This window comes from Musa acuminata, chromosome BXJ2-11 (assembly GCF_036884655.1).
Source record: "Musa acuminata AAA Group cultivar baxijiao chromosome BXJ2-11, Cavendish_Baxijiao_AAA, whole genome shotgun sequence".
Taxonomy (NCBI): Eukaryota; Viridiplantae; Streptophyta; class Magnoliopsida; order Zingiberales; family Musaceae; genus Musa; species Musa acuminata.
This window is the reverse complement of record NC_088348.1, coordinates 760289-775640: the sequence shown is the minus strand read 5'-3', so window position 1 is coordinate 775640 and position 15352 is coordinate 760289. Positions and strand designations below refer to the sequence as shown.

At 44.5% G+C, this 15352-nt stretch overlaps 2 protein-coding genes across 2 annotated transcripts; both read left to right on the top strand.

Annotated features, from left to right (window-relative positions):
* Positions 1–950: 950 nt before the first annotated feature.
* LOC103970099 (uncharacterized) lies at positions 951–3523 on the top strand. Its single transcript, XM_009383738.3, has one exon. It carries the CDS (start codon positions 1117–1119, stop codon positions 3199–3201), a length of 2085 nt encoding a protein of 694 aa, XP_009382013.2. The 5' UTR covers positions 951–1116; the 3' UTR covers positions 3202–3523.
* Positions 3524–3669: 146 nt separating this feature from the next.
* Positions 3670–14408, top strand: LOC135627680 (ACT domain-containing protein ACR8-like). The gene is made up of 9 exons (XM_065133845.1): positions 3670–8034; positions 8320–8508; positions 8599–8731; positions 8986–9927; positions 10007–11434; positions 11530–11615; positions 11860–12712; positions 12807–12911; positions 12994–14408. Exons 5-9 carry the CDS (start codon positions 11351–11353, stop codon positions 13390–13392), a joined length of 1527 nt encoding a protein of 508 aa, XP_064989917.1. The 5' UTR covers positions 3670–8034; positions 8320–8508; positions 8599–8731; positions 8986–9927; positions 10007–11350; the 3' UTR covers positions 13393–14408.
* Positions 14409–15352: the final 944 nt, after the last annotated feature.

Below are 15352 nucleotides of genomic sequence, written 5' to 3'. Positions count from 1 at the left end.
TGTTCTTCCTAACTCATTTGTCCTTATGTTATCTCTCACATGAATGGGTTGGTCATTTGTCCTAGCTCATTTCTTAGAATGACTCATTTCCCTATAACTCAATGCCCGTTTCCCTCAAACGATTACACGTGTTGATTACCCTTAACGTAGCTCCATTAGGTCTCCTATGTTTTTATACTAAATATTTTTAAGTGCGCTTCTCCTTCTCTGATATTATATGTCATAGATTTAGCTGTCTTTGTCTAAGTCATGTAACACCCTTACGTATTAAGGAAAGCTCTTATGATCCCTTAATTACATACAAAAGAGAAAATGAATTAGAGAAAGTATTTAACCCAGAATTTATAAGCAATCATTTTATCGAAGGTGATTCACTATATATCAAAGTCCCAATAAGTCTTCACATGACATTATCTATGTTTAAAAGCTTTAAACGATCATTAAAGTCAACTAAAATATGATTATCAAATATAAACAAAATTGAAAGATATAAATATTATATCGAACACCCTATTTAAAATTTTATCCATATGCTCTAACAATTATTCTAACATTATCACTTTTATATCAGTATCTCTTAAACCTCGGAAGTATGGAGTGATTTTGAATAGAGACATAGTTTTCGAAGATGTCTTATCATTCTAAAGTTCCTAACTGTATCCGTTGGATGTTTTATTAGGATAGTAAATTTATTTATCTTCTCTTATATTTCATTTTCCAATTATTTCCTCTTCATTTCAACATCAAAAATGACAACTTTGAATCACAGAACTCTAACACTCAATTGTGTAAACCACCAGAATCATGGATCCGGTTTTATTGAGCCAAAAAAGAACATGGAATTCGCCATTAAACCACTGACACGTAAGATATTAAAGAGTCATGGACTTTCGACTGAACACATACCCCCCACACATTCGTATATAACGAGTGAGTCCACTTCTCCCCTCCCCACCAATCCCACCCTTCCCTTTGACTACAATAACTCGTTTGCCATCGACGGGTGACCAAACGGCGTCCTCCTCCGCCCACCTCCCCCACTTGTTCCAGAAGGAGGGGAGAGAGGGTGGAGGAAGATCGAGTGGAGAGTGACAGAGGGAATTAGGGGGGGGTTTGATGCCGAAGACATCGTCGTCGCCCTTGCCGACAATCACGCCCATGAACCCTAGCGTCAAACCCCAGCCACCCCGATCGGTCTCCCACCAAACCCTAACCCCCAATCCTCCTCCTCCTCCTCCTTCTGCCGCGGCGACGGTAGAGGACCACGTCGATTTCCTCCACTCCCCCTCCTTTCATCACCATCACTCCCTCCTCATGGACGACGGTGACGACGACGGCGGCTGCGGCCCCAGTCCCCGCCTCTCCGGAACCCTAGCTCCGTCCCAGTCCCCTTTCCCCTCACACCTCCTCCGCGACGATGACGAGGACGACGAGGATCCCGACGAGGAGGACGACGTCGACCACGAGGAAGCGCTGATCGAAGACCAGAAGCCCCCTTCGACTGCTTCCACCCGTCCTCTCGGTTCTTCTCTGGACGAAGCAACCGCCGCCGCCTTTTCCCCGGCCTTGCCTCGCATCGACCCGACCCCCCACGTCTCCTCCCAGTTCTACACTTTTAACCGGGAGTCCCACGCCCTGATGGTGCACTGCATCCTCGAGGGCCGGCTCGCGACCCCCGACGAGATCTTCAGCGCCACTCCCCCGTCCGTGCTCAACTCGTGGCGCTCCGTCTGGAAGGACCGGAACGAGGACACGGCGTACCTCACCGCGTGGAAGCGCATCCAGGACAAGCTCCACGCCCATATGGATGGTTCCCTACCCGCACTCTTCTTCAAGAATAACCCGGCGCAGCGGGTCTCGCACGTCGACCAGTGGCAGGAGATCGTCACCGCCGCCCACGCGGACCCTGACCTGCTGCGGCACCTCGGGCTAAAGGAGACCGTCGACCGGATTAAGCAGTCCTGGACAGTTGGTGCCAAGTTCTATGGCATCCCAGAATCTTTCATCCGCGTTTGTGTAGCGTCCTGCACGATCTGCTCGTCCGCGTCTTCCTCACTCACGTCCCCTGGGGGCAGTAACCTCTCACGTTCCAAAAGGCGGCGTTTTGAGTACACCGACTCCTTCGAAGTGCCCGCCAAGGACGTGCAGCGCTGTCTCCAGCAGCTTGCGGCCAAGTACAAGGTGGTGCTTTGCATCCGCCAGAAGTATATAAGGTACAAACCTTTCATGGCTGAAGTGAAGGACTATGCATGCCACCGAGCAGGCGAGCCGTCATCGGCCACTGCTTCAGCCAAGAAAGCCAGACTGTTGAAGAGGGAGCCATACCAGTCGAAGCGATGTGGTTGTGGGTTCCGCATAAGGGCGATTGTTCCCATAATGAACTACAATGATAAGGACAAGACTTTTGTATATCAGGAGGAGGGCACTGCTATATTCAAGCTATATGCAATTCATACTGGTCATGAACCTGGCCCACTTGATGGGAATGCTAGGATCATCCACCGGGTGGTTGGGAACAAGGGGGCTTTTGATTTCGATCCAGAGATATATGGCGTTAGGGAGGATATGGAGCCTGAATCATTCGTTGGCCTTATGGGGAACGATGACAAAGGGGATTTACATCGCATGGTTCTGCAGCAGGTCCAGGAGCTCAAGGTTGAGACAGTTTTGTTGGAAGGGAGAATTGCAAAAACGAGTCCGGAGATGTTGGGCTCACTGTCACATGAGTTGTCCAATATCTTGCACAGGTTCAAGAGGCTTCAAGGTGGGGTGCAACAGTCAGATGAGACATTCGTGGTAGGTGATGACGAGGTCACACAATGGAGAGACGAGAGTAATCACCATCTTGATAGACATGGTAGTGTTTTCAACAAGGACACTGAGATGATTGAGGAAGAGGATACAGATTTTGGTTCTGATCTTGTAGCCATTGTGCCATGGGATAGGATGGCAGCCGACTGCCAGGACAGGAAGATGCTTATGAGGGATAGCTTGAAGTCTGATAAGTGGATGTTGAAGGAAGACTGCAGTGATTTTGATGAGAAGATAATTCTCAATTGTGGCGAAGACGAGGACTCCAAGCTGATAAAACCCTTGAGTGATCGAAGTCCTGTAACGATGCAGGTGGTGGATGGTTTTTATGCCGACAGCGCCAAGTGGTATGATTCACCAGGTGGCTTGGATCCGAGTAGAGATTCCTGAGAGGGTGGTTTTAGGCATGGAGGAATTGTGTGAAGCGAGGGTTTGCTTGTTTTTCCCTTAATCAGAGATGGAAGGAAAGGACTTGTAAATTCTGTATACTAAAAGTTGGGGACCACCATTTTACTATTAGGAGTAAGTTTTAGGTGGATATTCCCTGCAGTTTCCTTGTTCATCAAATACACAGGTCGCCTTTATCAGTTAAAACATTCTTAGTGGTCTAACATCTGTCGTGTTCCATGATGGAACATTTGCCTATCATTTATCTTTCGAGTTGTTTCTTTTTCCTCTTATGTATATATCTAAGAATGGTTGATTGGCACTAGATGCTTTATGTCATATCCAAATTACTATCATAACAAGTCCAGAATGGCATTTGATTGTCATAATATCAATTTCTTGACTGCATGGTTTTCAACGAAATCTTAGTCATGTAGATAAGTGTGGAAATTGGTTTAGTTTGTGGTCCTAAATGTTGTGGACATCTACTGGTTGCTTTATCTAAGCATTCGGACAACCTGTAATAGTGATTTTTGGAATACAATTCTAAAGGTAACTAGGATGCTCCTTTGATTCTTTCATCAAATATTCTGTCATTCACATTTTTATATTTTTCCAGTTGTCATGTGTGTTTTTAAAAAAACTCAGCCACTTGTTGTGTGGCAGATTCTTTTACGATGCCCTAATTCGTATCAATTTGTTTTCTGATGTTGCAGGCTTCTGTTTAGTTTAACTTCCATGGTACTTCTCTATACGTTGTCTTGTTCAATTCAAAAAGAAGTAGGATCCATCAATTTCGGGTACTTTCTTCTGATATTTATCTTATATTTTTGTGAGCTAGGATCAAGGTGTTGTGTGCAATGGCAACCAATGCAGGCATGTCGAGTCATGTGCCACAGCTACAGGCCAATTATGGTACACATGATTGCATGCATTATCCATGCTGTGCACATCACCTTATTGAGATCAATCTCGAGGTCATATTTGTTACCCAGATTTATCTCTTTAGTTTCACACTTTCCTCTGCTAGTTGTATCCAAGAATTGTCATATCATGGCATATGGGCATGCTGATACCTTTTTGGCATGGTATGATGTCAATATCCTTTTAGCACAATGACAGCAACACCTTTCTGGCGTAGCTCAGTACTGATCTTTGCTGGTTGTATATGTATGCTTATATATCAGCCAACTTTTGCCAAAAAATTTGCTTAGCCTTGTGTCAGCACTCAGTTGTAATTCAACATAGACATGCTAATATCCTTTTGGCACAACATGTGCTGACTCATGCCAACAAACACAATCCTTACTTGCATCATGCCTTTTATATTGGTTTGATTATGCCTTTAGAAAACTTGGCATGCTCAGATTCATGGTTAGTGTTTCTTTGTGTTGGTTTCATTGTGCCCTCGAAGCTTGTTCAGACCAGAAACGTCAATTGGTATTGTCTCTTGAATGATGGGATACCACATAGCGTAGCAGTAAGCACTTTGTTAGGTACTGATGTCATGTCTGTTTATCTTATTGCATTCACGCAATGTTTCTTAACTTGCTTAAACATGATGCTTTTTTCATTTCATTTGTAAAACTTAACACTAAGATTGGGTCTTGTAACACGTTGGCTTGTGTCAAGTTGGACCCATGAAGTCTGAACATGAAATTATTCTAACAGGATTGAAGTTGTGGAATCCACCATAGAAAAGGAGAAAACATTATACTTAATTTATAAATAATCCAGAATGTCAGTTTAGTATTCTTCCTATTCATGAAGACTTATTCTCTTGTTATGGGCTAAAGATTGCAAACTCTACAAGGAGAACAATAACAATATATTTCAAAGTCCATTAAAAAAAGGAACATGATAACAAGCAAAATATATTTTTCCACAAAAAATTTTCTCGACCAATGAGCTTTATGTAAGCTTATGGTACAAAATAACTCAAAAGGCATCATTTTTTTTTGTACCACTTCTAACCCACTCTTTTTAGGCTTCCTCTACCTTGGCGTTAGTCTTCTAAATTGAATTAGTTAGCTTTGCTGAGCATTTTTTGCTTTCTTTTGGCGCGTCCAGGCTATATTTTACAATCTTCACTTTTTTAAAAATGAATGTTACTTTTATCTGTAATTCGATATCCACGTTGACAGCTTATTTTTGTTACACTATCTTTCCATATATGTTTCCGGTTGCCCAACACTTTGTTCAATAAAACATAATTGATCTTGTTTCTGTCTTTTGAATAATTTCTTCCAATTTGTGAAGCAATAGTTAACAGCATGGTGACATCACACTTCCGATGTACCATTTAATTTTAACTACCGGATTTAATTCAGCAGTATCTTCTTTGATCTCAATATGTTGTTGATTGACAAGAAGATGCAAGATTTCTGTTGAAAAATTGAATTTATCTACCTTGATTGCACCATCTTTTCCTATGATCATGGTGCCAGTTGTTTTAATATATTTGGTCTTGGTCTGATTTATTGTAAAGTGTTCTAAAGTTTGTCTCCTTGTATCTTTAATAAGATTTTTATCTCTTATATAATCTCAGCCTCTCAATAACAAACAATGTTGTCTTAAAATAAGATATACCTTGAAACTTGAGTTTGAGTATATATACTGAATCCATCTGTTACGAACACATAGGGCTAACGATTATTATAACTTAAAATTGGCTTATAGTTGACGTATGTTTGACGAATGCTAATTATTTATATTGAGATGAGTACACTATCTAATGCATCTACTTTAAGCTTAGATTTGGTCAAATATGTCCGGTGTGATGCCGAACAAACAGAAAACATATGATTGCATAAATGGCTAAGTTTGCACCTACTGGCAGTTAAGAACAACATAAGTACACATTGCAAACAAATTGAGGACATGATGTTCCTGAGGAGCACCTTGTAAAGTTGAGTTTACAGAACAACCCATACGGGTCAACTTTAATATACACAAACCAGACCTCTCTTTTTAATTGCCCCTTCTATCATCCTCTCTTCTCTCCTTATTACCATCCTCTCTTGTTTTTTTTTCTCTTTTATTGTCATCCTCTATTCTTTAGCTTTCACCCTTCATTTGTCTCTCTCATTACTTCAATTTCTCTCACTTTTGCTGTTGTACTTTCTGATGCCACTCCCTTTCTATCATTCTTTTTTCTTCTCTTATCACCTAACTTCACGCTGTTGCTGACAGCCTGACCTGCCTTTTAGTGTCCAGCTTATTGGAGTTGATATTTCTATCTTTTAATAACCAGATTAATCAAATTCATTCTATAACAAAGAGGCACTTCACAACTATATTTTTGTTATAAAATAAATATTTTATTATTTTTTATACAAACATATTTTATTGCTAGATCCACTGGTCCAACCAGTGAACTGGTGACCTGAGGTTAGGTTGGTCTGATGTCCAGTGGAGGTTTGGTAATTATGGTTAGAATTATCTCAATGAGCCAGTTATGAGGCTGAATGTGCCTATTATAAATTATTGATTAACATTATTGATATTTATGCAGATATAACAACATGGTGTTAATTTAGTGGCGGGAGACTAAACTATCCCAAAACCCTCCCTTCTAGCCCCAGGCAAGGGCTGTTTGTTTGTTTTTCTTTTATGTTTGGATGTATGGCCATTCATATATACAGTCACTATTTTAGATGGAGTTTAGAGTCATACCTTAGGTTGTATACTTATTTTTGAATTATGTTTTTGTTATAGATACCAATGGGAGAGTTTATAAATGGTTCATGTTAAGAGAATTTTATTGGTGTCTTTATATGATCCAAAGTTATCTTATTTTACAATGTATATGGAATACTGTAAGCCCTTAAGGGCTACATCTTGGTATTGATTATTTTATTGTTGCAATTTTATGATAGTTTAATAACTGAACTCTCTGTTTTTCTTATACATTTGGGCGACCAATTCTACTTTTCATCTAAGTGTACCTTAATAGCAGGGACATATCCTTTAAACTGATATCAAAGCAGGTAGGTGTTTTACAATAATCCTCTGCAATGCCTACACCGTTATTCCATGACTTTATGAAGATCTATGTGAGAACCCTATCATATTTTATTTTATATCTGATGCTGCTAAATGCCCTACAATCTGTATGTGATTTTAGGTTCCCCCCATATTAGAAGGAAGAAATCTCGATAATGTATTGAAAAATACAGTGCCTTATAATAGCAGTTAACAACTTAATCAACATTTCACTTGCAGATCTTCAGCAGATGGCTTGTCCCATTTATTGATTATGTTTATTCTTATTGACCAATAATAATTCCGCTGGATAACATTGAGAATTGTGACTGACTTGGTTGTATCATATGCAACAACAAATATCATTAGGTCCATCTCATGGAATGGGACCTGCTATCCTTAGAAGGGAGCCTTGGTTTCACTGTGGTTTTCCTGTAAGCAACACATGATAAAATTCAAACCTTGCTGGTGGGTTTCAGTTAAGAACTAATGCCATTGTGTCTGGATGCTTGTTTTCTGGTGGTCAGATTTCAGTTTTTTGAACTCTATTACTCACATAGAATATTTTTCTCCCTTGTGGATCTGGAAGGGGCTTCCACTTATTAGGTAAATTGTGTTAAGAAGTGTCCAATGAAGATAATGATTTTGCCTTTTTTTGTCTCAAGCTTGTAAATGATAGGTAGTAGTGGTATAATTTCTTCTACAATGGCAGCATATGGGAGGTTTGAATAAATTGTTCAAGGTTACTGCCCCAGGGCCACAGCAGAACATGACCTAATCTGGCAGCAAGAATGATGCTCTTTCCATTCTACAAAATCATGTGCTTTTGGATGTGGAGACTATCCTTTCAAGGTGAATCCTATTACTGTTCTGTTACACAAAGAGTGATGCTTGTCTGGGTCATGCACATATTTGTGATCTTTGTTAGTATAACTTGTACATGTTGGTTTGGTGTATGAGGGTTTGTGTGGTCCTTCGTGAAAGATTGGTTGAAGTACCTTCCCCCTTTATGTAGGACATTTTATGAGCTTGGGATGTATTAGTTTGCAGTATCTGGCTTCTCTGCTATTTGTTGAAATTTTTCATTAATTTCACTTTTCATAATGGATATTTCACTTGGTTTTCATTGTGGAACAGGGTCAAGGATTTTGCAATTATAAGCGGTACTTAGTTGCTGAACATGCAAAAGCTGGTTCGGAACTGCAACCATTTCGTTTTTCATGGGTTACCTCTGTGAGGCTTCTGATTATTATTTTATTTCATTGGTTCTTGGCAATTTTAGTCTGGCTGACGAGCACCACCTAATGCTGGGAAGGACAACTATTTGTGAGGCATTCTTGGATATCTAAGGATATGGTTAAATTACAGTTCAAATTTTTTTTACTTATTTACATTTCGCGGTCATGTGCTGTACAGACTCAACAGAGTGAAGCTGAGGACTAGATGAATTGATCTGGAGTAGACTCTGCAGGAACCCGGCATAGATCTCCCCTAATGCTGGGAAGGACAAAAGTTATTTGTGAAGCATTCTTGGATGTCTCAAGTTAAGGTTAAATTACTGTTTGAGTAATTTACTTGAGATTTTGTAGTCATGTGCTGTACTGGCTCAACAAAGTGAGGCTTAGGACTAGATGCATTGATTTGGAGTATAGTCTGTAGGAACCCTTCTCAAAATGAATTGATTTTCGAAACAAGGATTTGAATTTTGTGTCAGATATTAAGCTTATACTGTACATGCTCAATTGGATTTTGTCTGCCTTGACTATGACTCTGATAAAATGATAATTGTCTGTCTCATGGCAGGTTATATAAATGGGCGGAGTACGTTGTAAAGTTGCAACTCTTGCACCGGTGGCTTGACTGGTGAGACCAGTTCATGGGGCATTCAAATGCAAGGAATCGGAAAAGCTTCTACAGGTGCGGCCAAGCTTTTTATGCATAGAGGTGTCGATAGAATGATGCTTGCTAATCAATATCCTTTTAGGTTTGGTCTGATTTGACTAATCGATTGATCCTATATAATGTGAGATACGATGATCTGATCGGCCAGTTAGCCACATATGGTTATGTGCTCAGTATATCTTTTTCTTATCTGTCAATTGTACTATATCAAAAATTACTCGTAGTGAGTGATAAGATTCTTCAAGAAAGCCTTATCAATTGTACAATATCTAACTTTGCTCGTGGTGATGAGGTTGCTTTAAGAAAGCTTGTTGAGGACGGACAAGGTGAAGTTAGATCATTCAACTTGTTGGTGAAGGTGACATCACAATCATGGTCGAGATCACAGTATGAAGTTTGATGCCAATAAGATCTCCCAAGGAGTGAGAGCTGCCACAAATAGGCACTATCTCTTGCAAATGGAAAAAAGGTGTGTTTCGTGGGAAGGTATATCTGACCATGCTCCAATGAATGACACATGAAAAGGTAAAAGAAAACGAAGGCCCCACATAAAAGAGTGCATGACAAGGTAGGAATTGATGCAGCTCTCTCTAGGGTAATTGCTGACCTATCCCCTCCAAAAAAATCAAAAGAAGCATCATCAGCTGGTGGTGCTGGTTTTGGTTTATTTTCAGATCACTGCAGTATCTTTGCTCATCATCAAATGGTTGTTGTTGCTGAAGCAAACATAGGGACCAAAGTATGACTTGATTGTTTTCATAACCCTTTCTTTTTCTTTTTTAGGGGAATTATGCAATGTATCCCGTATCTTATGGACCAAACTCTAAAGAACTGGTACTCGATGTAGGTTGGATTGTCATCCCTTGTTAAAGACACAACTTATATTATGAATTGAAATGAAAAATCTTGTCCTTGTGTGCAGTTGTTGATCGACTGCATGTTTCCTGGTTATTTCCTGTCAAATGAGGAGCAGCAGCCAATCATTCTCAATTGGAGAACCCGACGAAGCAATGTATAAAGCTGCTGCAACATCTCCGAAGCTTCCACGCCCTCATCCTCATGTCCAGGTTTTTGGCTTCTGCTCTCTCGATTCGTTTGGTTTATATCGTCTAGCTAGCTTCGCTGCAGCTACAGCTGCAGCATCATCTCTGAATCCCTTGTCAGTACATCTCATGAAGATCGACAGCATCCAAAGGTATGCGCACTTTTGTTGCTATTGTTTTCTGCCATCTTCCCATTTCCATCATGGTTGCTCCGTCCTCCTGTCTTTGGGATAAAGACAACATGTTCGATGGAATGTATCTACGACCAAGAAATCATTCACTTGGTCACATGATGTTGATTAAGCAACATCGGATGGTCTTCATCGTCAAAGTTCAAACTCAATACATAAATAGGATTCTCAAGTATCTTTTAATTGGATTCGATACAGAGTTGGGATCCCATTGGATGAGATCTTGTCTTTCGGGTAGGGTGGCATTGATGGGTTCCTTTCGAAGGTGCTACCCACAGCCTGCTCCACCCAAGAAGCAAAAATGTTAGTGGAGTATGAAGGGAATTGAATGTGGTCGAGTTCGATGCAGTCGTGTCACCTGCGAAGAGATCAACCCAATTATCTTAAGTTCTTCTAATGAATCGATCTTACATCTCTGACGGCGCCACATGACGGCAGCGCCCCCTGGTCGACACGTGGTTTGTGCCTCTGGAGGCCGAGCCACGCCGCGACGCGTCGCGTCGTCAGAGCCGTACGTTACGGGCACCGGTCCATCAACCGTCCATCCCACGCCGTGTAACGCGGCATGGGTTTGGTCCTCCAACAAAAACGCCATTAATTGTCCGCGAAGGGACGCGTGGCGGCATCGCAGGAGCTCCTCTCATCATCATCCTGATCATCACGACCATTAAAGCTTGTTAAACAGAGAGAGCGACTCGAAGGTGGGGGAAGGAGGTCGGGCGGCAATGGCATCGGCAGCGGCCGCGGAGGACGAGAAGAACAGGTGGTTTAGTTAGTTAGTTAATGAAGGAGGAAGGTGGGCATAATTATAGCGTGCGGCGGAAGGAAAGGGTTGTTGGGCCCACCCGCCCACGTGCGTATGTTGTGAGCGGGAGGGAAGAGGGTCGGAGGCGCCGGAAGGTGGTTAGTTGGCCCGGTCGGGTTAGGATTTGGCGAGTAGGTCGAGGAGTCCCGAGCCCGACGCACAAGCCCTTTTGATGGCTCCTCTCCCTCTCTCTGGGGACAAGACATCTTGGGACCGAGTTCCGATATATGGTAACGAGGCATCCCATGGAACAGAGGATACTGAGAGAGGGGAACGGGCCGGCGACTTCTTTGCCTCTGATTCCTTACGAGGTTTCTTCTTGTTGATATCGCCTGCTTTGGTCCCGCTTTGCATTATAAGATACATAGTTTGTGCCGACTTGTGTGGTGTGTTGTTGAGTTTGTAGTCGATCCAGGGAGGAGGAAGGATGGAGGAGTTAGCGGCGTCTTTGGACGAGTATGACAAGTTGGTCATCCGAATGAACACCCCCAGGCGAGTCCTCTCTCTGTCTCTGTGATCTATATGTTCTTGCTCTGTTTCATCTTGATCTGGTGGTTGTCTTCTTCAATTCTTCCTTCCGTAAGTGTTGGCCTCTTTGGCTGCCTGCCTTTGCTTGGGTTTGTCTTGTTCTTCGTGTCGAATTCGACGCTGTTCTCTGTTCCTAGTGTTTCCGAGTTGGTCACCTTTACCAGTTTAATTCCGCTGTGTGATTGGCGGTTGTTGCCGTGGCGAGCAGAGTGGTGGTGGACAATGCCGTGTGCCCCACAGCGACGCTGGTGAAGGTGGACAGCGCTCGGGAGCACGGCATCCTGTTGGAGGCCGTGCGCGTCCTCGCCGACCTCGACCTAGCCGTCCGCAAGGCCTACATCTCCTCCGACGGCCGCTGGTTCATGAACGTCTTCCACGTCACCGACCGCTGTGGCCGCAAGCTCGCCGACCGATCCCTTACCTCCCACCTCGAGCGCTCCCTGTGCGCCTCCCGCCCCGGTGACGACACACAGCCCCCCGCTCTCCTTACGGAGCCTGCCGGCCTCGAAGTCCACGGCCTCACGACTTTCGAACTCGCCGGCGCCGACCGGCCGGGCCTCCTCTCCGAGGTCTTCGCCGTGCTCCGCGACGTCGAGTGCGACGTGGTGGCGGCCAAGGTGTGGACCCACAACGGCCGCGTCGCGTCCCTCATCACCGTCAGGGAGGGCCGCCCCGGCTCGCCCACCGACGCCGACGCCACGCTCCGCGCCCGTCGCGTCGAGGCGCGACTCGGGAACGTCCTCAGGGGCGACCACGCCGTCCGCGGCGCGAGGAACGCCACCGCGGTGGCGTCGTCGTCCGCCTCGGCGGCCCATTCCGACCGCCGGATGCACCAGCTGATGTTCGCCGACCGCGACTACGAGCAGACCACCCCCGGCGTCTCTACGCCGCCGCGGTCGGTGGTCTCGGTGCAGAACTGGGTGAACCGCGGGTACTCCATCGTCAACGTCGAGTGCCGCGACCAGCCGAAGCTCCTTTTCGACGTGATATGCACGTTGACGGACATGGAGTACGTCGTCTTCCACGGCATCATCGACACCGACGGCGACAGGGCTCGCCAGGTAAAATCCGTCAGAATTTTCCGTCAAGGCCTCCATTTTGTATCGATCTTTGTGCTCAAACCATCTCTTTCTTTCTTTGAATCGATCAATCCAGGAGTTCTACATAAGGCATTTGGACGGAACTCCGATCAGTTCGGAAGCGGAGCGACAGCGAGTGATCCAGTGCTTGCAAGCCGCCATTGATCGCAGAGCATGCGAAGTACGTTTCTTTTAGGATCAAATGTGAAGCAGGTTTGTCCGAATTGGTGCTCATGTTGCGCATGCTATACTTGTTTCTGCAGGGAGCGATGCTGGAGTTGTGCACAGCGGATCGAAGAGGCCTGCTCGCGGACGTGACGCAGACGTTCCGCGAGCACGGGCTATCCGTGACGAGAGCGGAGGTGACCACCAAGGCCGGAATTGCCATGGACGTGTTCTACGTGGCCGACACGGCCGGCCACGCCGTCGACCAGAGGACGGTCGACGCTATCACGGAACGTGTCGGCGTGGAGAGCCTAAAATTGAATGAGGAGCGACGGCCGTGGTGCCACCAGAAGTGGCCCACCACCGAGGAGGACAGAGTAGCCAATGGTGGTGGTGGTGGGGTTGGCTTGTTCTACCTTGGGAGCATAGTGAAGAGGAACCTCTACAACCTGGGCCTCATCAGATCCTGCTCTTTGCAGGGAGCCCATAGCACGTAGGGGGTTTGCATGTGTTCTCGCCGCGTAGTATGTCTGATCTGGACATGAGTCTGCACATAAAAGAAATGGGGGCATCGGAGAAGGAAAGGACATCAGATTGCTGCTCCACAGTGGAGATCATAGGTCCCCACATCAACCGCACCCCCCTCTCATTGAATTGCCATTGTCGTGGATAGGGGATAGCTGAGAATGTAGAAGAGAAGAAAGAGTAGAATGGTTGGTAGAAACAGCCCCACAAAGAAAAAGAGAGAAAAGGTTGGGGGCTTTTAGGGTGTTGGTAGGGTTTGAATTGGGGCTTGTGATGGCTATTTGACAGGTAGGTGGTGGTGGTGGTGGTGGAAACTTCAGCTGCCAGCTATTGTGGAAGAAAGGGTGTGACTATTTATATGTATAGTCATTGTACACAAGAAAACAACTTGATGTTAGCACTAATGTTGGGGGGTGTTTCAACCTGTTTGCTCTCTACTTAGCTTTCTTACTCGAAGAGGATCTCACCTGCACCTTCTGGGTTTCCCCCCACCAAGATCCACCTGCTACTCCATTAAAGTATGTTTTGGGAGCTCATCTCACCAACTTAGTTCAATGGAACAACTCACCAGTGGCGAGAATGACAGGCTCTGCAGTCCAGTCATAAGTCATGAGAACGTGCCTCATAGTTCAAATGTGGAGCTTCTCGGGGGACCATAAACGATGTGACTTCAATACTATCCATCGCAAGAACAAACAGGAAGACAATTATCTTACTATTTTGCAGATACTTTCCATTACACAAACGATGTAATTAATGACGATTACCTAAAAGCAAAAATTAGGTCTAACAAACTGTAATGAGAAACTATGATACCCACGACTGTAATCTTCTCAGCGCGATTGCAGACTATTAATTAGCCTTTGGCCCTGGTTCATCAACTATAGCCAACCTTGTGGATTGACAAAGATAGTGTTGTGATTCTTGATGTTGCGACTCGAAAAGCGCACGGTTTAGTTCGATCGTGATAGTATAAGGTCATTTATCTGGTTACTACGAAGGAAGGCTTTACAAAAAAAAGAATGAAGAATCATGATCGTTGCCTCCTAGGGTATTTTCTAGTAGATCCGCGAGGACTTCTGGTCATGTGTCTCTGCGCAATAGATCAATGTTGGGGGGAGAGTTCTGGCTTGATCTATCCGATGCTTGAGTTAGTTTTTCCCAGTCCCCTAAGGCTTGTATCTCGGTCAAGTAAACTTGCTCTCGAGCCATGCACCTTGGCACGAAGACTTGAGGCCTACACCTCGGCCAAGCAAGCTTGCTCCTAAGTTGTGCATCTCAATAAGAAGACCCAAGGCTTGCACCTCAGCCGAGCAAACCCGCTCCCGAGTCATGCACCTTGGTAAAAAGACCCGAGGCCTATACTTTGGCCAAGCAAACATGCTCTCGACCTGTGTACCTTAGCAAGAAGACCCGAGGCCTACACCTCAACCAAGCAAACCCGCTCCTAAGCCGTGCACCTCGGCCAAGCAAACCCACTCTTAAGCCATGCATCTTGGCCAAAAGACCCAAGTCGTGCACCTTGGCCAGAAAACTAGCTATGGTGGTTGAGCCAAACCCTATGATAGGTCCAACCTCCCGCTTAAAAGCAATCAAGTCGAACCCCATGACGAGTCTATCTCTCACTTAACAAACAATAAAGCCATAGGAACCAACGATAATTAATGACAGTATGACTCAACTTCTCTAGACACTTCTAAATTACTGACTAATAACAAGCCACCCTCATAAAGGCCTTCGCAATTCAGAGTAAGGGGGCCCAAGGCTCCTTCGTAGTTCAGAGTAAGGGGGCCCAAGGCTAACGCACGACTAGATCACTCGACGCCCAAGTATAAAAGCTATGCCCCAAGCCGAGTTGGGGGCTAAGTAGGCAATAACCACTCTACTCTCTCATTTACACAGCTCATACTATTATCTTTCTCTCCCTCCGCT